This window comes from Delphinapterus leucas, chromosome 6, assembly GCF_059928025.1.
Source record: "Delphinapterus leucas isolate spDelLeu-1000000601 "Yukka" chromosome 6, BTC_Dleu_Yukka2, whole genome shotgun sequence".
Taxonomy (NCBI): domain Eukaryota; kingdom Metazoa; phylum Chordata; class Mammalia; order Artiodactyla; family Monodontidae; genus Delphinapterus; species Delphinapterus leucas.
In genome coordinates, this window is record NC_143134.1 from 100,870,425 (window position 1) to 100,897,883 (window position 27,459).

General features: G+C 38.8%; 1 protein-coding gene across 25 annotated transcripts in view; it reads right to left on the reverse strand.

The window, feature by feature from the left end:
* Positions 1–27,459, reverse strand: part of CTNNAL1 (catenin alpha like 1) — a 128,307-nt gene that overhangs the window by 87,462 nt on the left and 13,386 nt on the right. For all 25 annotated transcript variants that reach the window (XM_089913540.1, XM_022579115.3, XM_089913537.1 and 22 more), the window contains exons 2-10: positions 23,473–23,662; positions 17,207–17,394; positions 14,984–15,103; positions 12,414–12,503; positions 11,195–11,365; positions 8,084–8,284; positions 5,574–5,660; positions 2,320–2,478; positions 439–531 (exon numbers count right to left, since the gene is read on the reverse strand). In XM_089913540.1, coding sequence (XP_089769666.1) covers positions 439–531; positions 2,320–2,478; positions 5,574–5,660; positions 8,084–8,284; positions 11,195–11,365; positions 12,414–12,503; positions 14,984–15,103; positions 17,207–17,394; positions 23,473–23,662 — 1,299 coding nt within the window. The remainder of the gene's footprint in view (positions 1–438; positions 532–2,319; positions 2,479–5,573; positions 5,661–8,083; positions 8,285–11,194; positions 11,366–12,413; positions 12,504–14,983; positions 15,104–17,206; positions 17,395–23,472; positions 23,663–27,459) is intronic.

Here is a 27,459-nt window from a genome sequence, read left to right on the forward strand (position 1 = left end):
GCCTAACTTAAGATTGTTACTTTGCTTCCAACTGAGTCTTATTATAAGTAATGTAACAAGTATTGTTTTTATTTTTCTTTTAATCTCCTTATGTCCTTAGGAATTATTGGGTCAAAACATGTGAGTATTTTTATGGCTTATCACATAATGATAACTTAGTTTTCAAACATGTTATAACGACCTGTATTGTAAACGGCTTCAATTAAATAGATATAAACTAGGGCATCAATTAAATGGGCCAATCTCTAATTTGTCAGATGACCAGATAATCCAATGGAATGTTCTGGCACACTACCAACAAAAATTCCATTACCTTCATTTCGCTCAGTAGATTTGGCCCGTAGTTATGCAAAACCATTTGTGTCTTCCTTGTGCACAATTTGTTATGACACTCAGATAAAACATAATATGGAAGGAACGATCTGCTGTTGATCATACCTGCTGGCCAGTCACCTGAAATGTCTCCTCTGCATGTATACAGGTTATTTCAAGAGGTTCTGTCCCAGACACATGTCTCAACAATCGACAGGTCTACAAAAAACCATTTCTACAGTTCAGCTTTCTCATTCTTCACAATACATAGCATCATTTTATAATTAACAAAGAAAATAAAACATTAAAACCTATAAAAATAAATTTGTACATTAATAAGATTATTATAATATTGCATTGGTTACCAACGGATTCTCTAGGAGCAAAGCAAGAACAAATACGGGTTTATTAGCATATACCCTACTGTTTCTACTTCCTATCTGATCATGGCAAGGTGGTCACAGAATATTAATCAAGAGGAATCCTGAAAGGACCTTGTAGTGCCCACATGTTTCATGTATGAAGAAACGTGGCTCAGAGAAGGACTTATCCAAGGTCTCTCAGCTAAACTATGTAAGTTACCACACATTCTTTCTGCCAACAAGTAACACTTCTCCCTGTCAATTAACACACCTTTTACTGGAGATAACACTGGATTAGGCAAGACTGATATAACGAGTAAAGAGCCTGTATCAATGAAAATTTTTGAAAATAATTTCTTGAGGCTTAAAACAGAAAATTAGGGAAAAAATTTTTTTTCACTTTTTAAAAAGATTTGCTGCAGGATTCCTATAATTAGCAAGTTTGCCTGCAGTCATAATACTTGATTTATAAACAAAACAACATCAGATCTATTTTAAAAAGGAGATGTATCTACAGTCATTTTAAGAATGCTCCCTAGTAGTTTTCAGATGTAAACAAATAAAGGAGAGGAAGCTAAGCTTAGTCTAAAAGTTCCTTCTAACCATTAGTATGTGAGATTCAGTGAGCATGGGACATTAGATAATATGAACACAGCTAGATGGTTCATATCTGTGCATTAATATACATGTTGGCTGGGACGAACCTCATATATACAAGGGGATATATTCTTCACGTGCACATGGGTTAAGTATACATTTCTTTATTAGCAGATGTCTGACATTCTCAATAGGTAGAAGGCTTACAATATCAATCAATAATTGGGATTATAACAAAAGGGGCAGGTTATGCATCAGTAACACATAACAAAGATTTGGGCAGAACAGGAGAGATTCCGAGAAGGAATACTGTGCTGAATGTCTTCTCTTTGTCCCTCCATATCCACTCTTTTTCCTTCTTGGGAGACTGACCTGTGTGGTCTACAGCTGTCTGGCCAATGGGAAGCCCCAGCAATACAGCAGCAGGGATTTGGAGGGTAAGAGCCTTTATTCTCATGCTCTTTCCCTGCAGGCTGCCGTGGGCTGTCTCTGTGTCTAGTCCTGAAACCACAACTACTCAAGGCTCTCTGAAGGACTCTGTGCCCTTCCAGTTTCCAGAAACCACTCACTCCCCCTGTTAATTTGGTTGTAGGAGTAGTACCAGCTCTGCTGTCACTAACCCCAATTCCTGTACTCTCACGGTTTCCCCACATCCTATCCATGCAATTGTAAATGGCTCCTTTATTAAACCCTCTTAAGATTAACCTAATTTGAACGTGCCATCTCTTTCCTGCTGAGACTCAAAAGATTCAAATACCAGCAGGGTCATACAATGTATCTCCATTGCTCTACTCCAAGATCTAATCTCTTTGATGGAATAAGGAAGGAGGTTACGAAGGGCATTTGTGGGTTCTAGCATTTTTTATTGTTTTGTTTTAGAGGACAAATTGTTTTAAGAACAGATAAACATGATATTTTTAAAATTCCAAAGGCAAGAGAGAAAACGCTCTTATGAGTAAACCAAAAACTGTATTTGTGTTAATATTACCTGATGATAGTACAGCTTTCATTAAACTACAGTTTCTTTAACAAGCAACCTACTGCTCACCTCAACAAGCCGCTCTTTCTGTTCAGAGAGTTTGCAGGCATATTCAGCCAAACCTTCTAAATTTCCTTCTACTCCAGTAAGTTTTAATGCTTTGAGGACCACATGATCAGCGTGGTATTTCACCAGATCTGCTGCCAGCTGAACTGCTGTACTATGAAGCTGCAGATGTGGGGAGTGAAGGGTAATGAAGAAAAGACAACAAACAATAAGGTTTTGTGACCAAAAACCTCATGAGTACTTTAAAAACTAAAGAGTAGCAACCTCATATCAGTCCCACTTGATCTGCTGAAGGGTGTGTGTATATATATATGTATATATAAAATATATATTCAACAAATTTTATTAAATACCTACATTATGGCAGGAACTGAACTAAAGGCTGGACATACATGACAAGTAGGACACAACCCCTTCCCTCAGGGGCTCACAGTTTATCTATATTGCTACCCACAGCTTTTCTGTCTAACTCTTGGGTCACAGGAGAAATGATGGATAAAAGGATAATGAAAACCTCAAGGTTTTATTTAACTTTAGGTGGAATGGGTTTTAAGCACTGCGCACTCTCACTGAACATCTTTGCATACTATTTAACTCCAAAGTCTTTTCTTCTCCTTATCCTGCCTTTTTAAAAAAATGTTATGACAGGTTATTTTGGGGTTCACCAGAAAGAGATCATTTTTAATAACATTGTCCTAAGGAAAATCTGATTTTTAATTAAGCCTATTTGAATGAAGTGATTCTTTTTTTCCTGGAAGTAATCCAATGTCCATTCAAATTGCAGGACTTTGTACAAAATTAACAATAGGGTAGTCCACATTCACCAAATCAAGTGAGAATAATTACAGTCAGAAACAAAGACATTAAAATGCATTTTCCTTTGGAAATTAAATGCACGTAAGAATTCAAAAGATTTTGTTTAACCATCAGGGTCATAGAAAATAGCTAATGCCAGCCTTTTATTTTACAAACTATGAAACAGGTCCCTAGAGACTGAGTGACTTGTTCAAGGTCCCACAAATCTTACAAATGGTTCTGGAGACTACTTACAAACTCCAAGGCAAGAAGGGTGAATAAACATGAAATTCCTGCTCTGTGCAAGGTACTGTAAGTAGCTTTACAGACATTATCTCCCTTAATCCTTATAAAAATTCTTCTAGGTTGATGTTATTATACCCATTTCAGAGGTAAGGAAAATGAAGCTCATGGAAAGCCACTCAGGCTATCACCAAAAGATTTTATGTTCAACTGATAGTCACAGTCTTAACAATAGTTTAGTTAAAATTGAATAGGCTGGAAAAAATGAGTAGGCTTTTTTTAAACCATAGAAGACCATATCCTTCTAATGTTTAATAGGATGTTAAAATGAAGGTTTCAACAGAGGTCAATGAAACATCACCAGATAATTTATATATGAAACTCCCCCAAACCAATTCATTCTCTTGAGCCCTTGACTCTCTTAAAAAATATAAAAGAACAAAGAAATTAGAGATAAGAGAGAAGAAAGGCTTTTGTGAGGAGGGTCTTTCTGGTGCTTGCTGTGAGTCCCCTCCCAGGCACACCCCGAAATGGAGGAAGCAAAGTGGCAAAGAAGTTACAAAGTAAGGGGCTGGTCAGGGGAGGCACCAGGAAAGCCTCCGAAGAGCACTCAAGTATTCACGACAGAGAAAGTCAGCTTTAAACATCTTCGAGACCAGTGCATCACATAAGGGCACCGGTCACTAAGAACTCCCCACTTCCTCTCTTCTTTCCCTGTGCCACAACCTGGCAAAGATCTGGAACAGAAGCTAGATAATAGAAGATGAAGGGCCTGAAAGACAGACAAGAGACCACACTTCCCCCAAAAGCCCTAGGCGGGCTAGAGGAGTGGGGAACAGGAGCAAAGCCCTACAATTGAATGAATCAAAATACTGATTAATAGGGCTTCCCTGGTGGCGCAGTGGTTGAGAGTCTGCCTGCCGATGCAGGGGACACGGGTTTGTGCTCCGGTCCAGGAAGATCCCACATGCTGCGGAGCGGCTGGGCCCGTGAGCTATGGCCGCTGAGCCTGTGCGTCCGGAGCCTGTGCATCCGGAGCCTGTGCTCCGCAACGGGAGAGGCCACAACAGTGAGAGGCCCACGTACCGCAAAAAAAAAAAAAAAAAAAAAAAAAAAAAAATACTGATTAATATATTGGAATGAACATTCTCATTTTTGAACTGAGTTTGTGTTTTATGACCTAAAGCAGGGATTGGTGAACATTTTCTGTAGACGGCCAGAGAGTAAATATTTTGGGATTTTCAGGCCACATAGTCGCAACTACCCAACTCAAATGGGCAGAACTGTGTCCCCCCAAAAAACTTTATTTATAAAAACAGCCTGGCTGTAGTTCACAAAGCCCTGACTTAAAGTGACTTTCAATTACCTAAGAGTGACCAAATAAGTCATTAGATGATAAAGTTTTCATCCAGGGAACAGGGAAATTTTCACAGCCAAAAGAAAATTTTAAAATATCAACTTTATTAAGGTATAATTTATATACAACAAAATGTACCAAGGGTACAGTTCGATGAGTTTTGACAAACATTTACACCCAAGTAACTACCACCATAATCAATATTTACGACACTTCCATTAGCACAAAAAGTTCTCCCATGCCCCTTTGTAGTAAGTATCCCCCCTTTTGACCCCAGCAGTCACTGACCTGGTTTCTGTCACTATAAATCAGTTTGGCCTTTTTAAGAATTTTTTCTAAATAGAATTACACACACACACTTTTGTGTCTGACTTCTTTCACTCAGTGTAACGTTTAAGCAATTCATCCATGTTATTGCCCGTATCGATAGTGTTCTTTTTTATTGCTGAATAGCATTTGATATAGTTATACCAAAATTCATTTATTGATTCCCCTGTTGATGGATATTTATTTATTTATTTATTTGACCATACCGCACCACTTGCACGATCTCAGTTCCCCAACCAGGGATTGAACCCACGCTCTTGGCAGTGAAAGCGTGAAGTCCTAACCACTGGACCACCAGGGAATTCCCTGGAAATTTAGATTGTTTCCAGTTTCGGGCTGTTATAAACATTTGTGTACAAGTTTTGAGAATGATGGCACTAATAAAACAGTGGCTTCAAAGTAACTAGGTCAAAGGAAAACTTTACAAACATTTTCTGGGCACAGGAACATACTAATGCTAAGGCATTTTATATATACCATACAACATGACAACTTGCAAAGAATTAAAAGAGGCTAGATTTCAAACTATACTTACTTCTTTCTTAAGTTCATTGAGGCTGTGACTGATTTTCAATATAGCGAGTTCCAGTTCTTCATCGATGCTCTTTGTTTTCTTTCTTTGCTAAAAAGTTTTAAAAGTACATGTGAAGAGTTATCTTTTTCATCCTGTAATTCCAATTTTACTCAAACTACAAACATAATAAATTTTTAATATCATCTGTGAACTATAAGAAAAGTAGGGCTTCCCTGGTGGCGCAGTGGTTGAGAATCTGCCTGCTAATGCAGGGGACACGGGTTCGAGCCCTGGTCTGGGAGGATCCCGCATGCCGCGGAGCAACTAGGCCTGTGAGCCACAACTACTGAGCCTGCGCGTCTGGAGCCTGTGCTCCGCAACAAGAGAGGCCGCAATAGTGAGAGGCCTGCACACCGTGATGAAGAGTGGCCCCCGCTTGCCACAGCTAAAGAAAGCCCTCGCACAGAAACAAAGACCCAACACAGCAAAAATAAATAAATTAATTAATAAACTCAATTTGTTTAGTTAAAAAACAAAGTAGATTTTTAAAATTCATCTGTTTATGATTAGAGTGGAAAAGAGAATTTTTATTTAGTTACATTTTTCTACTCTAAACAGGTGAATTTTTTAAATCTAATTTTCTTTAATAAATTTATCATGTCTAAAACTAATCTGTTTTACCTTCTGCCTGGAATTCTCATCTCTTCATTCTTAACCTAGATAAAAATTAAAACCCTATTCATCTTCAAGTCCTTACATAAATGTTTCTTTCTCAGAAAGGCCTTCTTAGATCACACAATTTAGATTAGACCCTCTTCTTACCCTCTCTAACCTTTTCTCTAAGTAATCATCCTAGTTTGCAATTACATACGTACTTTTGATTTTTGTTGTTGTTGTTATTTAAAGCCTATTTTCCTCACTAGGCCTTGGTAAGCTCTGTGAAGGCTGGGATCACATTTATTCTGCTCACCACTGAATGCACAATACCTGGCACAGCAAATGGAAGGTAGCAGGTATTCAATTCTTTGAATAAATAAATCAGTTAAATGTCAATCTCTTCATGAAGCTTCTTGATTCCTCTAGATAAATACAAATTCAACCTCCTTTAAACCCTCTCAACACATGATCTGTACTTTCTCTTAGGACAGTTACAAAGTTTTTTGTACTCGTTTCACACCTTCCCACATTTTTCTACATTGCAAAATTCTTGCAGGCAAAGATTTTTATCTTATTCATCTTTAGATTTTCGGTGCCCGGCATATAAAAGGTACTCAGTGACAACTGCTGAAAAAGTGAATGAATGAACAATACATCTGACATGCAGAATCAGAGATCCAAGTGCTCGTGAAACATGTGAAAGGTGCTAACTGCAAATTTAAGTATTGATAGAACTGGATACCCAACACAGACAGCGCTTCCTCACAGAAACTCTTTATATCGCATGTTGGGCTTAAAATTTAATTCTGAAGCAATCTACACTTCAGATTAGATATCACATAGACAATTCAAACTAAACACAAAATACTGCTTTTATCCCTGACACCATTCTACCGTAGTTAAGTTTCCCTGTTAATATGAGCATTTGCAATATTGTGATGCCAAGAAAATATGAGGGAAATCTGTGATTTATACTACATTCATAAATCAATCTCTTCACAAGGAAGCAGACTGCTGGACCCTCTCAGGCACATTCACCCTTCTTCATCTTTACTGCCTAAGCTTTTGTCCATGATTTCCAGATTTGTTCTATCCATGCTGTATGTTGTAAACCATGTTAAATACTTTTTTGACATATCCTAGGCCTAAGAAATAAATGGTGCCAGAGACATGTCTCAGGGCTCTACCTTTCAAATCTGTAATCCACGCTCTAGAAGAGATTGGGTGCACACCTCCTGTGTTGTACCACTTCTGTCAGTCCTTGCCACTCTTGCCCAAATAACTCCCACGTTTGAAGCGCACCAGCAGCCTGTTTAAGGCTCTTAAAGTGGCTTCCCGCTAGTCTGAGACCAGGAATCTGTGCGAAAGTGAAAAATCTTTCACCTGCCAGCTGGATCTACCCTGGTCTTCATTGCATCTAAACCTCAATAAGTTTTCTAAATCCTTGTGTCTATAAATCAGCTGTCCTCAGAGTTAAGAACTGTTCACATCTGAATGGCCCCAGCAGTAAGACTCAGGTTCCAAGAACCTCTAGGCTTGGTTGAACCTCTGCTCTTCACTCTGAAGAAGCATTTTGGGGAGGAATTTTCCAGAGGTGAGTCTGGTGGAAGAGTGGGGACGACAGGGTGAACTAGTGATGGTGATGGTGGCACAGAATCCAGACTGGCCAGGATGAGAAACAACAGGCCTAGAATACCGTGAGTGCTTATGGGAAGGATGCTTTGGCCAAGTAGGGGGCAGAAAAGGAATGAGACACCCTTGGCCCACTCTGGACCACGTTCACACTCCTGGTGGTGACGGCGCCTGCCACAACTCTCAGGGCTCCAGGGAAAAGCTATTACAGAAGATTTACTTTGATGAAATAAAACTCTTACAGCTTCAATCCACACAGAAATTAACTGCTGCAGTTCCATCCTGGCCTGAGCTGACAGTTCCAAGATGCGTTCCCTGTGCTCGTGGCTGGTATAGGCACAATCAGTAAAGTCCTCTGTGCGCTCCAAGAGGGCGTCCAGCATCGCAGAGAGAGTCTCTTTTGACTGAAAATAAAGATTCTCCCGAAGACTTTCAATATTCATCTGAGAACAAAAAGGATATACATCCACATGAGTCAACATTCCCACCTAACAAGATGGGCTGTACTTTCTCCCAGGGCCCAGGAAGACGCTAGCAATTTCTTTCCCTGTCTGAAAGCTCAGGAGAAATACAGCATCCAGGGATGACTTTATTGTCCACTAACCCAGGAGGACACATTGCTCGAGAGCCACCAATGGCCGTGCGGAGCTTTATTACTATAGTCGTTAACAAAGCATTTCTATAAGATCAATGAATACTAAGGCAGAAGGAACATTATCATGTAGCAACTGGTAGGAAAAATGAACTAGCTTCCAGGTAAAGGATTTGTATCTGACAAAATGCCAAGGCAAAGTCCTGGAAGACGTTACAGCCAAAAATGAATGTGTTGAGCCCAGGCGGAATGGTGTGGAAGGTATGGGGTATAGAAGGGACTAGGAAAGGCATCAATTTTTCCTTCATTAATTCAGCAAAACTAGTCTCCCTACATTTTGTCTTATGTCCCCAACAGTACCTCCCTGACCAAAACATTCTCTACCAGGGGACCTCAATCATCTTTCTAAAACGTACCTCTTCAGATATTGCCACCTCCCTCTAATTGGCTCAACACCTATGAAACCAAGCCCAAACTTGTACCGCATAACACAAAACCTTCCAGGCTCTTGTCTTTACATATCTTTCTAACAGTCTATCTCACCCCTCTGAGTTCCTAAACCTTCTTTCACTTCAGCCAGCCTGTGCTTAGAGTTCCCTGAATGTGTGACGAACACATGTTCACTACTACAATTTTCTCTCTCTCTCAGCTTTCTGAGATATGCTATGTCACTTCAACCTTATTTAACCTCTAGCCCTTGAAATATGTCACAGAAACAACCTGGGCTGAGAGGCAGTAGGTGGTGATGATCATGATTGTGGGCACAATTCTTGCTCTGATAAGGATAACTTACATTTGTTTCACACTTTAAAGTCCTTTCACAACTATCATTCCAAATTAATCCTTACATATGACCCATTTTAACATGATCCCTGAAAATACCAAGATTTGGGAAGGTTGAGAGGCCACAGGGAAGTAATAGCTTCCCCTTCTCCTCCTGGCCCAAGTTATCTCCAGTAATCACTCTGTTCTATGGAGACAGGATTTTTCTTTTTTTTTTAAGCTAGGAAAGAACATGGATAAAAGTGAGGTATGGAATTGACAATGAGAACCTAAGAATTAGAGGATTTAAACAGAATTACAACATAAAAATCAGTCCACATACCATTTATGTTAAACTTTTTTATTTTCCTTTAAAGAGAACATATATATGTTTTTAAACAACAACTTAGTAGAGTTTTTTTTTTGAAAGCCACTTATTTGCATGTTTTCATAAGATCTGTTCATATATTTGAAGTAATGAATAAAGTATCCAGTTTCCCTCTACAGATGCAAAGAAGATAACCACTGACAGTGAGACTGAGTCTATTCATGATCGCTTTGCTCTGCAGAATGCCTGCTGGCGAAGAGATCAGCAGCTGGAGCTGCCAGCAGCCGCCACAGGCACCACGCTGCCCTTACTTAGCCTGGAACCAGAAATGCAGCGTCAAGAGGCCAAAGACCTGGCTCTACCCCTACTTGTTTCCTTATTATCCTTTGACCTTTGACATCTATCCCTTCAGCCTTAACAAAAAGAGAGAATTAGAAAAATTATCTCTAAGATTCCTTTCAGTAATAAAAACTCTGAAAGAATGACTGGTCCCTGTAGCTTCCTCCCCCTCAGGAGGAGATGTGGGGTAGGACAGACAGCATATAAACAGACTCAGAGGTGTAAACTGAAAGGTCATGGACTTTGGGATCAGAAAGTCCTGGATCTAAACAAGGGTTCTACCACATATTAGCTTTCCTCCTCAAAAACATGGGTATAGTAATATGCATCTAAAAGGGAAGTTAGAGATTAAATGAGAAACTACTTATTGAGAGAGCATGATGCCTAAAAATAAATGTTCTTTCCATTACTTTCTTCCACCCCACGTTCCTACTTAGATGGAAAAAATACCATCCCTGTCACAGCCCTGGCTACTAGAGAGGCAGGTAACCCTTAGCATATTAGAGAACTTCTCAGGGCCCTAGTTCTCCCACCTATTAAATGAGGGAGTTGTGTTAGACAATTCCCTGGGTCTTCCCGACTAGACACCACTCTTACTAAAGAGCACTGTCACCATCTCTGAGTTGTGATGAGTTCTGCCCTGAAACGGTGGGGATTCTGGAGTCAGGCTGCCAACTTTCAAATCCTAACTCTGGTACTTTCTAGCTAGCAAGTTACTTAATCTCTGTTTCTCAGTCTCCTCAACAGTATAATGGGAATAATAATAATAGTTCTTGTGAGATTGAGATACACACACACACACACACACACACACACACACGCACGCACGCACATTTAAAGCACAGGGCTGGCACAGAATAAGTGCTTGATAAATGTTAGCATGTATTATTGTTCATTTAAAATTTTCAAGTATCATTAATGCTATCACTATTACTACAGTCTCAAAGTATCTATTCTATAGCACAAGGAAGAGCAGGGATTCCAGCAGATTCCAGATCTGCTGTCTATAATCATCCATGATGGTATGGCATTTGCTCTAGAGCTGGGAAGGGAACACTTCTAAACAGAGGACAAGAGGCTACAGCTAAAGCATACAGCTAAACAGGGCCAGAGCAGCTACTATAACCCTAGACCAGTGTTCTCTGTACAAACTACCCTAAGCTTTATGTTACTGAATATTAAGTTTGTACACTGTGGCACTGTTTTAAAGACAAATATCTGCCTTTGTGAAGCATCTATTCTAAAATATTAAACAAAACTATGGATACTACACATAATGATGCTTCTTTGAAATGGCAAGAAAAAAACAAAATATATTCTCTCTATTCTTACCTTGAATTCCTTAATTCCAGTAAAAATACTGATAGATGAAATGTCAGTCTCTCCATTTGGTTTGCATTCGGTCACAATTTCAATTACCTTATCCAATGCCACTTTCATTCTGTCAAATACTCCTTCTTTGTTTTTATGGGCTGATTCACAGTTGGGATGCCTGAGACACGTCTTTGGAACAATTGAAAATTTTTATGTTAAGATTTGGCCCATATCATAATACACAAAATCTTACAGAGAATATGCCATGCTAATAAAAATGGTTCTTTACCAAAATCTCCCGTGTCCCTGGCTCACCCAGCTGCTTCTCCTCACTAAAAGTGGAAGTAGGATGAGTAAAAAGCGACAGCAAGGTTAAGTGGAAAAGGCAGAGTGCAAAACTATATCTTTATACTTTAGTATGTTTACTTAAAATTTTTGAAAAAAAGACAACAACCCTATATCTTCATTATGATTAAAACTTTTTAAATGTTGCCTAATATGTCCAAGAGCTAAAAAAAGAATGAGGAAAAATGAACAGATGTCTTATGACTGTGGATGCATCTTTGACTTTTAAAAAATGATGTAAAGGAAAAACTACTCCAGGGCCTAGCTATGAACAGAGCCTTCCAAGCAGACTCCCGTGAATCCTGTTTCTGTGGCTTCACTGATCCTAGCATCGAGGCAATATTCCGAGCAGAAAAGGCAATCCTAAACAAACTGCTAATGAGATGTTTACTAGTTCTTTCTTGAATTGTACCAATTTGCTGGCCGACTGCTGTTTGAAATTACGAGCTCTTGATTGACAATTTTGTTAAAAGTAGAATAAGGACTTAGAGGTATGAATTTACAGAATAAACAAGCTAAGGGCTGACTTAATACTCCACTGTTACTTAACAGATTCTAACTTGCCTAGCTTTTTCTAGAGCACATGTGCTGGCTCCCCAATGAGACTAGCAAAACCCCACAGGCAGTGACCGTGTGTGACAGGCCTCCATTCACAGCATTTAATAAGGCCATTTTCTGCTTAGTTGCTCAAAGCTGACTCATAGATTACCTGATGTTTGGAACTGGGGATGGAAGTTAACATTCTTGTTAAAGAATAACTGAAATTTAACTATTATAGCCCATATTCCAATTTATCACTTTCATCTTTTTAATGTGTAAAATACATAAATTAGATGCATTTAATCAAGTTTTCTAATTAATTTACAACACAGTAAAACAAAAATTTTCTTACCTTTGAAGCTGTGAGAAGCATCATTGTACACTTTTCAAGAACTGCCCTAGCTGCTGCCATTTTTGCTTTTTTCTTTTCATCTTTCAAATCCTAAACATGGAATAAAACCACTGAGCAGTCTAGGATCATGTAAACAACTCAATTTTTTGAGAAATAATTTACTCCATAATAGCAATACTCAACAATTAAGTAACATTGTTTTTAAAAAGTGACAAAGTAGAAAAAAAACCAGAATAAATGTTTTATAAAATGTCACCACTTCAATGTAAATATATCAACACAATAGAGTAGAAAGAAACAGCTGCCCTTACTAAGGGCAGCGCAGCCAGGAACTGAGACCTAGGGAGAGGCTGCCATGCGGCTCACGTTCCGGTGGCCTGCACACCTGACATTCTGCCCATGTAAACACACCTCACTCCCAACCAGAAACAACCATCCTATGCTTTACTTAATTAAAAGCGACTTATTTACTGAGCATTTGTGGACTATTATTTCCTTCAAAATAGACACTTAGAAGCCAACTCTTTCAGGGATCATGTCTGATTAATCCCATCTAAGTGCATATTCATCTCAAGTATTTTTTTGTTGTTGTTGTTGTTGTTTTAACCCTAAACTTAGCCAATATGCTGCTCTAAAATGTTCTTAAGATGTTTCTTGGGCATATAATTTTCCCCAACTAGAATATAAACTCTGAAGTAGGCACTGTATTTGGGTTTGTTTTTTTTTTTCATTTGGTTTCTCTTCATATAGCCCTTGATATGAATGTGTGCTATCACAGAAGATCTCCAAATATTGCTGATTAAATCTACAACCAAATACTCTCATAATAGTTTGGTAACCATCTAAATCAGGGGTCAGCAAAAATTTTCAATAGAAGGCCAGATAATAAATTTTTTAGGCTTTCTGGTTCATTTGGTCTCTGAAACAACTACTTAATTTTGCCAGTGTATCATGAAAGCTATCCTAGACAATACATATACAAATTAATATGGGCGTGTTCCAATAACTTTACTTATGGATGATGAAATTTGGATTACATAAAATTTTCACCTGTCATATTAGTCAATTTTTTTTCTCACTTGTCAGTTGGATGAAAAGGCTTTTCTTACAAATAACAAGGACCTAAAGTTTGAAAGTGATTTCCTCTTATTTGTTTTAATAAATGGGAGTGGATTCAAAGTTACCCCTGTAATAATATCACTCTCATTTACTTGCATCCCAATACAGCTTTCTTTAATAGGAAAGAAAGAAGCAAAGTTACACCTAGTAAATGAGAAACTGCAAAAAACTCCAAAGCTAATTCAGGTCACAAGGTAACATTCCAAAGGACTGTATCCTACATGTGATTATCATCCATTAGGAGCATCTTTCAAAAATAAAGGTTGAGGTCACTTCTAAAATTTCCATCCATTCCTTGTCTTTAACATACTGGACAGGACTTCTAGCAAAAAAACCTGTGGGTCTAGTTGACAATGCATCAAGTGTGTATACATAACACTTGTAAGCCATACATTACACCATATATTGTATGGTGATAGCAAGTGATCCAAAAAGGTGGCATCTCAATCTGTTAGAGGGCTGGTCCACAGGACGACACATAGGCCTCATTAAACCCAGATGTCCAAGAAGCACTAAGTGAAGCATATAATCCAGCCTGCCACTTTCCTGGCCAATACCCACCTTCCAACTCCAGCTACAACCAGGAAAGTTCACGCCCCAAACCATGGCCTATGGGACTATACCAAAGCATCTCAAGAAGTGATCAATTATATATTTAACTTGACAGGATAAATTCATGCACAAGTACCCCAACAACAAGAAAAAGTCAATCCTGGATTTGACATGGTTTTCCACCTCCCTAAACTTCAGAACTTACAGTCTGAATTGGGGAACAGACCTACAAAGACCTAATATCATGGTGCAGTTTGAAAACTACAGGCTTTAGAATCAGACATAATTGAGTTCAACCTGCTAGAAAAGTGACCTTGGGAAACTTTATTATCTTCTCAAGTTCAGTTTCCTCACGTGTGAAACAGTAATAACAATACCTACCTTACACGGATGTTCTGAGAATTAAATGAAATAATGAATATTAAGTAGCTAACATATAGCCAATGCAAATCACCCAATGCTTGGGTTATTACTATTAATCTAATATAGAACAATTATAGAAAGATAAAATAATAGAATAATATATAACAAATTACAAAAAGAATAATAAGAGCTATATAACAAAATACTATCAGGATATGTATGATGACTCATTTATTTGCCTGAGCCCTTGTAGAAGAGTCAAATGGAAAGTTCTGTGAAAGAGGAAGTACTTGAATTGGGGCTTGAAGGCAAGTATGACCTTTCCCAGTGTGTGAGGTGGGAAAATATTTAACTGTTATCTGTGAGCAAAAAAAGGCATACAGATCTATTTACTTTATCCTGGCTTATTTATGAAAGGCTTTCAAGAGCAAGGTTATAGATTTAATAAGCAAAAAAACCAACCCAAATGATCACAAAGATCACACCTCTATCCAAACTGAAAAATCTCAAGATTTTTAAATATGGTAAACACATACATTTTGTCTATCTCCAGTAAGATGTGCAAACTCCACCATTTCATTTCCAAACTGACTGAATATTTGGACAAACTCTTGAAAGTTGTTCACTTTCTCCAGTCTTTCCATAGTTGCAAGAACCTGCAAAACAGACATTATTTTATTATCAGGTTTAGATGTGAAAGAGACTGAGACATCAAACCTGAGCCAAGAGAGGAACAAAAGAGAAGTTCTAAATTCTAGGGGGAAGTTGAGAAAGAGTCCGAGGAAAAGACAGAGAAGAAAGGACTCAGAGAAGTAGATGCAGATTCAAAGGTTAGAATCATCTAGGGAATGATTTCTTTTTAGGATGGGAAGACTTGGGCTTACTTGAAAATTAAAGGAAAAAGTAAAGGAAATGACTAAATATGCAAGAGATCATTTATGCAGCAAGGTCTGGAGAAGGCGGGAATGGGCAGGACTAAGGTAATCAAATCTTCATAGATGTAGGAGGCGGACGAGGATAAAAGATGATACACAGAAGCTTTAAGGTTCAGTGAACCAGAATTGGGGGAACCCCATCCTCCTCAGAAAAGTGGAGGGAAGGTCACCCGCCTAGTGAGGAGTGGAAAGGGCGATTAGGGACTTCAAGAGTAGGAAAAGTTTGCATCAGTCAGAAACTGCCTGTGGTGAATCAGTTAATTGCCAAGAAGCTTTGGGCAGCCAGGAGTAGATAGAGAGCATGTTTGTAACACAGCCAACAGAGAACGTTATGTATTTTCTTGATATTTAGAAGTAAAGTAAATAGATGTGAAACATATTTTCAAATACTTTTCTCTAAAATAACAGTACTGGATTAGTTTTAGTCAGACCAAGATAGGTAAGGAAAACACAGCCTGTGTTTACTTATTTTTAATGAGGATATGATGGATATTTGGCATGTTAATCTGCCCAGCAGCTCAGGAAGCCTAGGCAACTAACGTAGATAAGGCAGATTGCCACCACTGAGCAGAACCTCCGTCTCCCAAAGAGAGGAAGGTTTGTTCCTATTCCTCTAGCACTGTCCGATTCACCTCTCCAATTTCTTTTTCTCTTTAAACTTCCACCTTTCAATTCACTCAATACTAGCCAGGTAGTTTTGTCCTCAGGTCAGTGGGAGGATCCCTTCCCTGGCTGACTGCCCTCCTCTTTGCCTAGGGGATTATCCAGGGAAAGAAGTGATTGGGACTTCCCTAGTGGTCCAGTGGGTAAGATTCCGCGCTCCCAATGCAGGGGGCCCGGGTTCATCCCTGGTCAGGGAAATAGATCCCATATGCATGCTGCAACTCAGAGTCTGCGTGCCACAACTAAGAGGTCCACATGCCACAACTAAAAGATCCCACATGCCACAACGAAGATCCCGCCTGCCACAACTAAGACTCGCAGCTAAATAAATAAATAAATAATTGTGCACACCCTGGCTTCCCTATTGACGGAGAAGCATGGCCATTATCTGAGAGACTGAAAGACGTCTAGACTGGAAGAGTTAAAATCTATTCTCTAAATTTTATGATTATTAAGTAATATTTAGGAACTTTGCATACAGAAATTTTATAATGTGGATAATTGTGGTTTCAGGTAATTGAGCTTTTTCTGAAGCATATAAATTGTTACTGTCTGACTTGGGGGAAAAAAAGGCACTGAGGAATTCAGCTTTTTTTTTTTTTTTTTTTTTTTTTTTTGAGGTTCGCAGGCCTCTCAACTGCTGTGGCCTCTCCCGTTGCAGAGCACAGGCTCCGGACGCGCAGGCTCGGCGGCCATGGCTCATGGGCCCAGCCGCTCCACGGCATGTGGGATCTTCCCGGACTGGGGCACGAACCCGTGTCCCCTGCGTTGGCAGGCGGACTCTCAACCACTGCGCCACCAGGGAAGCCCGGAATTCAGTATTTTTATCAGCTAGGTTTCTACTACATACATTGTCATGGTGTTCAGCTTTTCTTCCCACATTTGTACACATGAAAAGTTTTCACCAATAAACCTCAACAAGTAGATAATGGTTTTCTGAGAAGAAATGTTATTTGCATTCAAAAGTTTGAGCCCAGTATATACATTTAGGAATTACAGGTATAGATGAAGCATCACTTTTAAACTGTAGACAATTAGAATAATAAACAATTAAAACAGATAAGCATTGCTGAATTACCTGCAGTTAACCTAAAAAAAAAAAGAAAAAACTTTTTGAACAACCCTGAAAGACACAAGTAGAAACATTAGAAAGGTAAGTACCTTATTTCTTGACCTTATTATCTGCTTAATGACTACTCGGTCTGCCAGCAATAACACTTTTGTCACTGAAGAAAGAAGTAATCTTGCAGCTTTTATAACTCCTGTTTTATCTGTAAAAATTGTGATCTGGCCATCAGATTCTGGACGATTCAAGCTGCTCATATCTGTGAGCGCTGCAATTGTTTCTCCTAAGAAGAAAGGCAAAGGGTGGGGGGTGGGGGGTTAAACTGGGAATAAGTCACACAAATTAAAATCCAGACTTTAATCTTTAAGGTAATGTGCTCAATGGGCAGAAACTCAACTTTGGAGTCTTATTTCAGGGATAAGAAATAGCTTCTTCTTGATGAACCTAAGGATGATCATATAAGGTTCTCTAATGGCAAAATAATGGTACATTCCTAAGAATTGTGAAAAACTGTTACATTCATCGAGTTTGAAAAATATTATAACTTTTGTTTCCAGCGGTATGGCAAACTACATGATCCCAAAAGCCTCCTGCTCTATAAGGTCAAGAAAGAGAGATCCCAGGAACCAATAACCAAGGAAGAACCTAAAAGCAGAGAAGTAAGCAGCTGCCCAGGCTTTGGCTAGGGCTGAGGGGATAGAGGGAGCATCAGGGGGGCAGGGGTGGCGGTGGGTGTCACTGCCCATCTCCACAACCTGAAGGGGTTTGGGTTTTTATGGATATGCAGGGAGAGAAGACAAGACTTTGGGCCCCAGCAGGAGACATCCTCAGTGAAAAGTGGGCCTAGAAAAAACATCCCTCGGGCTTCCCTCGTGGCACAGTGGTTGAGAGTCCGCCTGCCGATGCAGGGGACACGGGTTCGTGTCCCGGTCCGGGAAGATCCCACATGCCGCGGAGCGGCTGGGCCCGTGAGCCATGGCCGCTGCGCCTGCGCATCCGGAGCCTGTGCTCCGCAATGGGAGAGGCCACAACAGTGAGAGGCCCGCGAACTGCAAAAAAAAAAAAAAAAAAAAAAAAAAGTCTCTTCTTCATTGTTGCTATGAAAATCTTTTGATTTCTGTAATAGCAATTATCCATCAATAAAACAATTCAAATATTTCTTGTCCCCCCAAATTAAACCAGACTGTAACTTTTTCCCAAACCTTACTGTTTAAATTTAAAAGTTTAAAAAAATAAACTTTTCATCATCTTGTAATGTTCAAGATCATTTTTAAGTCGTAAATAAGTCTGAGTACATAATGGATTGATTTTCTCACAAAAGCCCTCTTGTCAATATTATTACATACACCCACCAAGAGGTTAAGGATCTCGAGAAAAATTATCTGAATTTTAATGGACATATCACAAGGTATGACATAATGAGTCAGGATTCAGGAAGATTAGTCTGATAGAAGCATATAAAATGGACTAGAAAGGAGAGATTCAGAGACAGGCTACTAACCAGGCAGCTATTTTAATTGTGAGTGTGAAGCAGTAAGGAACTTACTAGGATGACAGCCATAGGAATATAAAAAAGATGATTCGGGAGATACTGAGGGAACAAAATATAAAATTAGGACCTTAACAGTGATAGGAAGGAAAGGAAAAGTGAAAAAATTGGCTTCAAGGTTGTAAACCTAAGTCACTTAAAAAAGTCAGAAGGGCATGGGAAGGGAGATGATAAATTTAGTTTCAGACAATCGGAATTTGAAATGATACAGGAAAACCCAAAAGATAAGCCATTTCATATGGAGTGGTTACATAACATGACAACAGCTGAAGTTCTACAAACAGACGAAGTCTGTGGTAGCCAGCCTCCAAGATGGCTCCCAATGGTCCCCACCTCCTGGTATTTTCATCCTTGTGTTCTCTCCTCCCACAGGATACCAGGGTTGTTATGGCAGAAGTGACAGTATGCTACACCCAACCTTAGGTTGTTAAAGACTCTGAGGTTGCCATCTTGGTTGCTCTCTCTGAGGGAAGCCATTTACCATGTTGCACGCAGCCACTACTGCAGAGAGGCATACATGGGGAGAATCGGAGGCCTCTGGTCAAGAGCCAGCAAAAATGTGAAGCTTGCCAATAACCAAGAGAGGGAGCTTGAAAACAGATCCTGCAATCCAGCCAAACCTGCAGGCCCAGCCAACACCCTGAGTGCAACTTCATGAGAGATGCTGAACCAGAACCAGCTGGTTAAGCTACTCCCTGATTTCTGACCCTCAGAAACTATGTGAGGGAATAAAATGTTTGTGGTTTTAAGTTGCTAAGTTTTTACACAGCAATAGGTAACTAATACAAAGTTTATATAGCAAATATGAAGAGAAGAAAGAGGTTAGAATTAAACTTTAACGTACAGAGAAAGGAGCAAGAGGAAAAGTATCACTTTGTAATAGCAAGAAGTATAAAAATGTTTCCTCTGCACCCCTGGAAAATGTTACTTTTTCCAGTAGCTCTCAGTCATCAAAGATATTACATACGAGCTTGCCCATATGGCGTTATTTAACCTTTCCTTTTTCTGACTAAACCCCAGGCATTTAGCCCTAAGTATGTGGGACGGTAACATTTGGTTAGCTCCACCAACAAAGTTAAATGCTTCCTTAACATTATAAAGTTGTTCCAAGTATAGACTGTTCAGAAATTAGTTCCCTGGAAAAGTCACAAAGCTGCCTTATAGTTTCATGGCTGTCATTTTTTAACTTGTTATATGTAACTAGTTAGTGTTGTGTCTTAAAGCAAAAACTCAAAGTCGGTCAAATACAAATATTTATTGAGTGCCCACAGAAAATGTAAAACTTGACTAGAAGCCAAGTAAAAAGTAAAAACAGTTGCGGGGTGGACAAAATGGGTGGACTCAAAAGGTACAAACTTCTAGTTATAAGCTAAATAAGTCATGGGATGTATTGCACAGCCTGGCAACCATAGTTAATAATACTGTATTGCATATTTGAAAGCTGCTATAGAGTAAATCTTAAGTTCTCACTGCAAGAAAAAAAAATCTTGTAGCTATGTGTGAATGTTAACTAGACCTACTGCGGTGATCATTTCACAATATATGCAAATATCTGATCATTACATTGTATACCTGAAACTAATATAATGTTGTGTGTCAAATATACCTCAATTAGAAAAAAGTAAAAACACAATGCAAAAGTTCAACACAGGGAATGAAAAGTTAGAAATAATCATTACAATGACAACTAATATTTAGAGCACTTTCTATGTGCCAAATGCATACATGCATTATGTCAAAACACTGCTATAAACACTAACAATATCCCCACTTTATAGATTAGAAAACTGAGGTTTAAAAAAGTTTAGTAGCTTGCCCAATATCACACTGCTAGCAAGTGGAAGAGTTGGGATTGACTCCAAAGCCACAGTTCTTTATCACTACTTTACATTATTCCCCTCAAATGAATATTAAATGGTCCAAAGGAGAAAATGACTACTATGAGCTGAGTGGGCTAGAAACATTCCAGGAGTGACTTAAGTCTTAAATTTGTATACGTTAAGAGAAAATAAGGCTTCCATATCCTCCAGGAGGCACCATTCTCATTATATTATCTGAGTGACCGTAAGAGGCAGTTCTCAAGAAGGGAACGGGCACTTCACGTGAGAAGAGACAACAGGAGCAGCCCATGACACCAGACAGCATCCAAAAGACACCTGCATGGAGCGCCTGGGCTTACAGGACGCGCAGGGCAGCACAGTCTACGGTGCTGGGGTAGGTGTACACATCCTCTTCTCACCTTACCCTGAGCACAGGGACATGCTACGAAGCCAATCAGCTGAGGACTCAGGCTGCCCTTTCTTTTAAAAACCCTTACTCTTGCTTTAATTAAGGGTCTGCTTAAGAAACAGTAACATGAAAAACATCTCTACGTTTTCTGTTGAATTGCCCATGGCATTATGTAATAATGTCCTTGTATAAGTGCCCACACAATTTAGTTCCAGGAAAAAAAGTCACTTTCCTCTTGACAAGCTGGTTTGTTTCCTTTCAACAAACAATGAGAATTATATAATCCCTTCTTTCCCACATTTCTTGTCTTGCTTTCCAGGAAGTACAAAGATAAATTTCATGTTTAATTAGAGTAACAACGTTGGCCAAAGTTTCTAGTATATTTATTTTCATCTCCTATTTTAATGGGTTTATTAAACATGTTTAATTGTTAACTATTTTACATCTCTCTCTCTCTTTTTTTTTTTGGCTACACCCTACGGCTTGCAGGATCTTAGTTCCCCGACCAGGGATTGCACCCGGGCCACAGCAGTGAAAGCACTGAGTCCTAACCACTGGACCACCAGGGAATTCCCTTAAATCTCTTTTAATATGTAGGCAAAACATAAATTATGAATAGAATAAGGCCATCCCCCTTCCCTACATAAAATCTATTCTATATCTTAGTGATGGCTAGACACCCAAGAGTCAAGTCAGAATCCTCCCTTTGCTTTAGCCAATAACCAAGTTCTATCATTTAATCATCTTAGTGAGTATTTAGTGTACTCTTTCTGGTTTTCATATCCCTAACACACTGTCTTGGTTTAGCCTGGTTTACTGGAAAAGCTTCCACATTAATCTCTCTGCCTTTAGTCTCAACTCTCTCTCAATCAACCCTCATTTGTTCATTTCCTCCGTACTACCAGAAAGATTTCTAACACAAATTTATTGTCTTTCAGCTGGCCCCAAATTCCTCAATCTATCAAGTATAGAATAGTACCTGAAGTCATTCATATAACATTAGGGCCACGTATTGCCTGGTTGGCCCCTCCACATTACTTGGCCTTATCTCACCCACTCCCTTCGCCCCATGATGACCCTCCAAACATACCTGCTCCTCTCTCAGGGTTGCCCATCTCAATTAAGAGCACCACCATTTACCCATCAAACCTTGGAGTTATCCATGACTCTTCTTCCCATCACATCCCACATCCAAGCTATCAGCAAATCCTACCAGCTCCACCTTTTCAATATAACCAAATGCAACTCCTTTTCACCACCTCAAGTGCTATCACTGGGTCTAAGTCACCATCGTCTATCACCTGAACCACTACAACAGCCTCCTAACTGGTCTCTGATTTCACCCCCATACCTCCTAAAATCTATTCTCCCTACAGCAGCCACCAGGGATCCTTTTAAAATATAAATGAGATTATGTCACCATCCTGCACAAAACCTTCCACTAGCCCCACTGTGACACTTAGAACACGGCCCAAAGTTCCTATCTTTGCCTAGAAAGCCATACCCGTTCTTGCTCTTCTCTTTGCCTGGAATGTCCTTCCCTCAGATACTCACATAGTTGGGGTCCTCACTTCACTGCAGTCTCTGCTTCAGTGTTACTTCCTTAGAGAGATTTCCTGACTCCACCCCCCGATTTCAGTAGTTCTCAACTGGGGGGGCCATTTTGATCCCTCAGAGGACATTTGGCAATGTCAAGACATTTTTGGCTGTCACAATGGGGGAAGAAGGGATTTACAGGCATCTGATAGGTACAAGTTAGGGACTGTACAATGCTCGGGGCAGCCCGCACCCCCAACAAAGAATTATCAAGCCCAAAATGTCAACGGCATCAAAGTTGAAAAACCCTGCCCTCCCTAAAATATACCTCCTTTGGTCTCCTAACCCTTATTCTGCTTTACCATTTTCTCCATGATAACTGTCGCCACCTGTCCTTATGCACATATCTATTTATTCATTTGTTTATGGTCTCCCTCACTAGAATGCAAGCTCCACGAGGGCAGACTTTATACATCTGATTTCTATGTGGCTATATCCCTCTGGTCTAGAAGAATGCCTGGCATATGGCCAGCACTGAGTAAATATTTATTTAAAGAATAGGTGGATAAATGACACTTTAACAAAGCTGAATTATCTGTATCCGTCAAAACTCCCCAGGTTCTCTCAAACTTCTATGCCACCAGTTATAGACTTGTGAGACATCAGGAAATCTGAAGTCAGATTTGTCTGCTGTAGAGACAGGAACAGGCTTATTTTTATTTCCATTTCCTACATGATGGCAAATAGGCTAATCTGCTCCTTGACGGTAGAGTCCATGCCTCATGTTCCTTCTATACCTCTTGCATTCAATGGCTGATGGCCAGGATGGTGGGCTTCTACCCTGCCCAGTGAAAGAACTCAATGTTTCAGATTTAGGACTTAATCCAAGAGCAAGTCAATATTCCTGGACGCTAATCTAGGGCTTTAATGACCCAGGCATCAGTAATAAAAGGGCTAAAACACAGTACACATCTTTACTCAATATAAGACAATAATTTGTCATGATATCCAAAGCAATAAAATTGGTATAAATAGGCTTTAACATACCTGCTTGTTTAGCTTCAATACAGGCAATATTTATTTCTTCTTTCAAGTCCCAGTTTTCATTGGCTATAGCTTCCCCTACTTTAACAAATCTTCCAACTGCCAAGTTTACGGCTTGTCCTACACGCTGAATTGCTTGCAGAGTTTTATCAGACTTTTTGGTATTATCTTTATGATTAATAAGTGTGGTGATCTAAAAATAAAAGATAAAAGCAAGCTGCTTAAATTTTATCTCAATACTTTTTTTTAAAGCTGTATCACAATGGCCAAGAAAATTAAGCCCAGCATACTACACTAGCCTAATACGCTAAATTAATTGATAGTTTTAATGCTTCAACCCAAAGACAACGAGCAAATCATCTTGCAACCCTCCTGAGGACAACATTTCCATTAATAACAATTCTAAGTTTACCTGAAGGCAGTTATCCAGGGCACACAGTTCTATAAGCCCTCCAGACATTTCAACAAATCTTAAAGACAGGAGAAAAGTAGGAGAAGGTGGATCATTACATTCAAAGAATCCACATAAAACCAAAGCACGTCAGGTCTAGATTCCTCTACTGTGACTTGAGCTACTGCGAGAGCAGAGACAGCATCTTCTTCACCGCGCATTCCACTCCACTGCCTAGCACAGTGTGTAGGTTGTACAAAATGGTACATGAACCATACTTGTTTACACTTTAGAAGGACCACTATAATCTATGTTTTATACTTCTCTCAGTTTTGTTGCAGACTCAAAGTAAACGAAATACCAAGAGCTTTAACACTTGACTCCAGGCCCTGAAATAAAATATAAAAGGTGACAAGTTAAGCTGGTTGAAACAAATACAAATCTTCAAAATGTCCTAGAAAGTTAGTACCTGAACTATAGTGACATATGAAAATATTTAAAGAATGTCACATGAAAAATATAAATCCCAAATGGTACATGTCCATTGTGTATAACTTTGAAATGATTTATATAAATATATTAACAAAGACCAGAATAGTGAATTAAGAGAAGAGGAAGGGACTTGCCCTTTGAGTGGCAACTATGTGCCAAGCGCTTTATGTGTTATGGTATTAATAATTTAGAGTCAGGAAGGCCTGGGTTTGAGCCTTGGCTCTGCCATTACTAACTAAATGACCTAGGGAAATGTACTTAATCTCTCTAAATTTCCTCATCTATAATATTATCTTCCAAATTTTGAAAATTTCCTAGAATCCAGGTCCTGAGGATGCATCACTGAAGAAGACTAGCACAATCCTGCCCTTATTCTGTTTACAGTCTATCAAAATAACAATAATCCAATTGTACAAAATATATTTGTTGCACACCTATCATATGTCAAACAAAATTCTAGGCAATGATGAAACAGCAATGAACAAGGAAGAAAAGGCCCATATTCTCATGGACCTTACATTCTAGTGGGGTGAGGGAAGACACAATAATTACACACATACGTTAAAAAAAAAATTAATGTAAATGCTATGCAAAATATTAAAATAGGACAATGTGATAGAAAGTATCTGTGTAGCTACCTGAGATTAGTTGATCTTCCTTCTATGAAGGAAGTGGGATTGCTGGATCATATGGTAGTTCTATTTTTAAAATTTTTTGAGGAATCTTCATACTCTTTTCCATAGTGGCTGCACCAACTTACATTCCCACCAACAGTGCACAAGCATTCTCTTTTCTCCACATCCCCACCATCACTTATCTCATCTTTCTGATGACAGTCAATTTTAACAGATGTGAGGTAATATCTCACTGTAGTTTTGACTTGAATTTCCCTGGTGATTGGTGATTTTAAGCATTTTTTCATGTACCTGTTGGCCATCTGTATGTCTTTTGAAAAATGTCTATTCAGTTCCTCTGCTCATTTTTAAATCAGATTGTTTGCTGTACAGAAGCTTTTTAGACTGATGTAGTCCAACTTGTCCATTTTTGCTTTTGTTACTTGTGCTTTTGATGTCATATCCCAAAATCATTGCCAAGACCAATGTCAAGGAGATTTTTTCCCTATGTTTTTGTCTAGGAGTTTTATGGCTTTGGGTCTTACACTTAAGTCTTTAATCCATTTCAAGTTAATTTTTGTGAGTGGTATAAGATAAGGGTCCCATTTCATTCTTTTACATGGGATTATCCAGTTTTCCCAAATCATTTATTAAAGAAGCTATCCTTTACCCATTGAGTATTCTTGGCTCCCTTGTCAAATATTAGTTTACTATGTATGCATGGGCTCTGGATTTTGTTCCAGTGGACCATGTGTCTATTTTAATGCCAGTCCCATACTGTTTAATTACTATAGCTTTGTAGTATAGTTTGAAATCAGGAACTGTGATGACTCCAGCTTTTTTCCTGTTTCTCAGGATGTCTTGGCTAGTTGGGGTCTTGGTGCTTCCATACAAATTTCAGGACTGTTTTTCTATTTCTGTTAAAAGTGCCATTGCAATTTTGATAGGAATTGCACTGAAGCTATAGATAGCTTTGGGTAGTATGGACATTTTAATACTAATTCTCCTGACCTATGAACATGGCTTATCTTTCCATTTACTTGTGTCTTCTTCAATTTCTTTCATCAAAGTTTTAGAGTGTTCAATGTACTGATCTTTCACCTCCTTGGTTAAATTTATTCTTAAGTATTTTATCATTTTTGATGCTATTGTAAATGGTACCATTTTATTTCTTTTTCAGATATTTTGTTTTTAGTGTATAGAAACACAACACCAATTTCTGCATGTTGATTTTTTTAGCCTGCAACTTTAGGAATTTGTTTATTAGTTCTGACAGTTTTTTGGTGGAGTCTTTAGGATTTCCTTATATATAAGATCATGTTATCTGCAAATGGAGATAATTTTACTTCTTCCTTTCTGACTTTGATGCCTTTTATGCCTTTTTGTTGCCTGACTGCTCTGGCTAACACTTCCAGTACTATATTGAATAGGACTGGTGAGAATGGACACCCTTGTCTTGTTCCTGACGTTAGAGAAAAAGCTTTCAACATTTCACTGTTGAGAATGATGTTAGCTGTGAGCTTATAATATATGGCCTTTATTATGTTGAGGTACATTCTTTATATACTCCATCATGAAAGAATGTTAAATTTTGTCAGATGCTTTTTCTGCACGTATTGTGATGATTATATAATTTTTCCTTCATTTTATTAATGTGGTGTATCACATTTATTGATTTGCGTATATTGAACCATCCTTGCAACCCAGGGATAAATCCCACTTGATCATGGTGTATGATCCATTTAATGTGCTACTGAATTCAGTTTGCTAGTATTTTGTTAATAATTTTTGCATCTGTATTCATCAGGGATATAGGCCTATAGTTTTTTGCTGTTGTTGTTTTGGTTTGGTTTTTTCCCTTATAGTGTCCTTATCTGGCTTTGGTATCAGGATAACGCTGGCAGAGACCACACTTTTAAGTACTACATTATAATGCCCCACAAAATCCCAATGAAATAGGTACTAATATCATCCCCATTTCAGAAATGAGAAAACTAGACAGCATGGAGAGTAAGGAAATTAGACATCAAGAAGAGTAGGAGATTTAAGATTTAAATCCAGATACTCTAACTCAAGAGCCTAGCCTCTTCACCACTTAGCCAACCTAACTTCCCTGCCTCTGACTTCTCAACTGACAAGAGGATTAAAGAAAATGATGTGGTATCATATTTAACATAGTACCCAGTTTAAGTACTCAGAGGCATATTATCATTAGCTCTCTTATTTAATCCTTACATACTATTCAAGATAAGAAAGCTGAGGCTGAGTGAAATTAAGTACTTGGCTTACACAGCTAAGAAACGGCCTAGTTTAGAATTTGAACCCAGGTTTATCTGACACCAAAGTCCACCCCATACTCTTTGCTTTAGTGGAGCTTTTCAATCTTCCTGGGTTTTTTGAGTGTTTTTGTTTTTGGAGGGAAAAATACTTTCTTCAAGATAAAATATTACCTAAAATTACTAGGTAGTCCATCAAAGAAGTGTTTCTATGGTT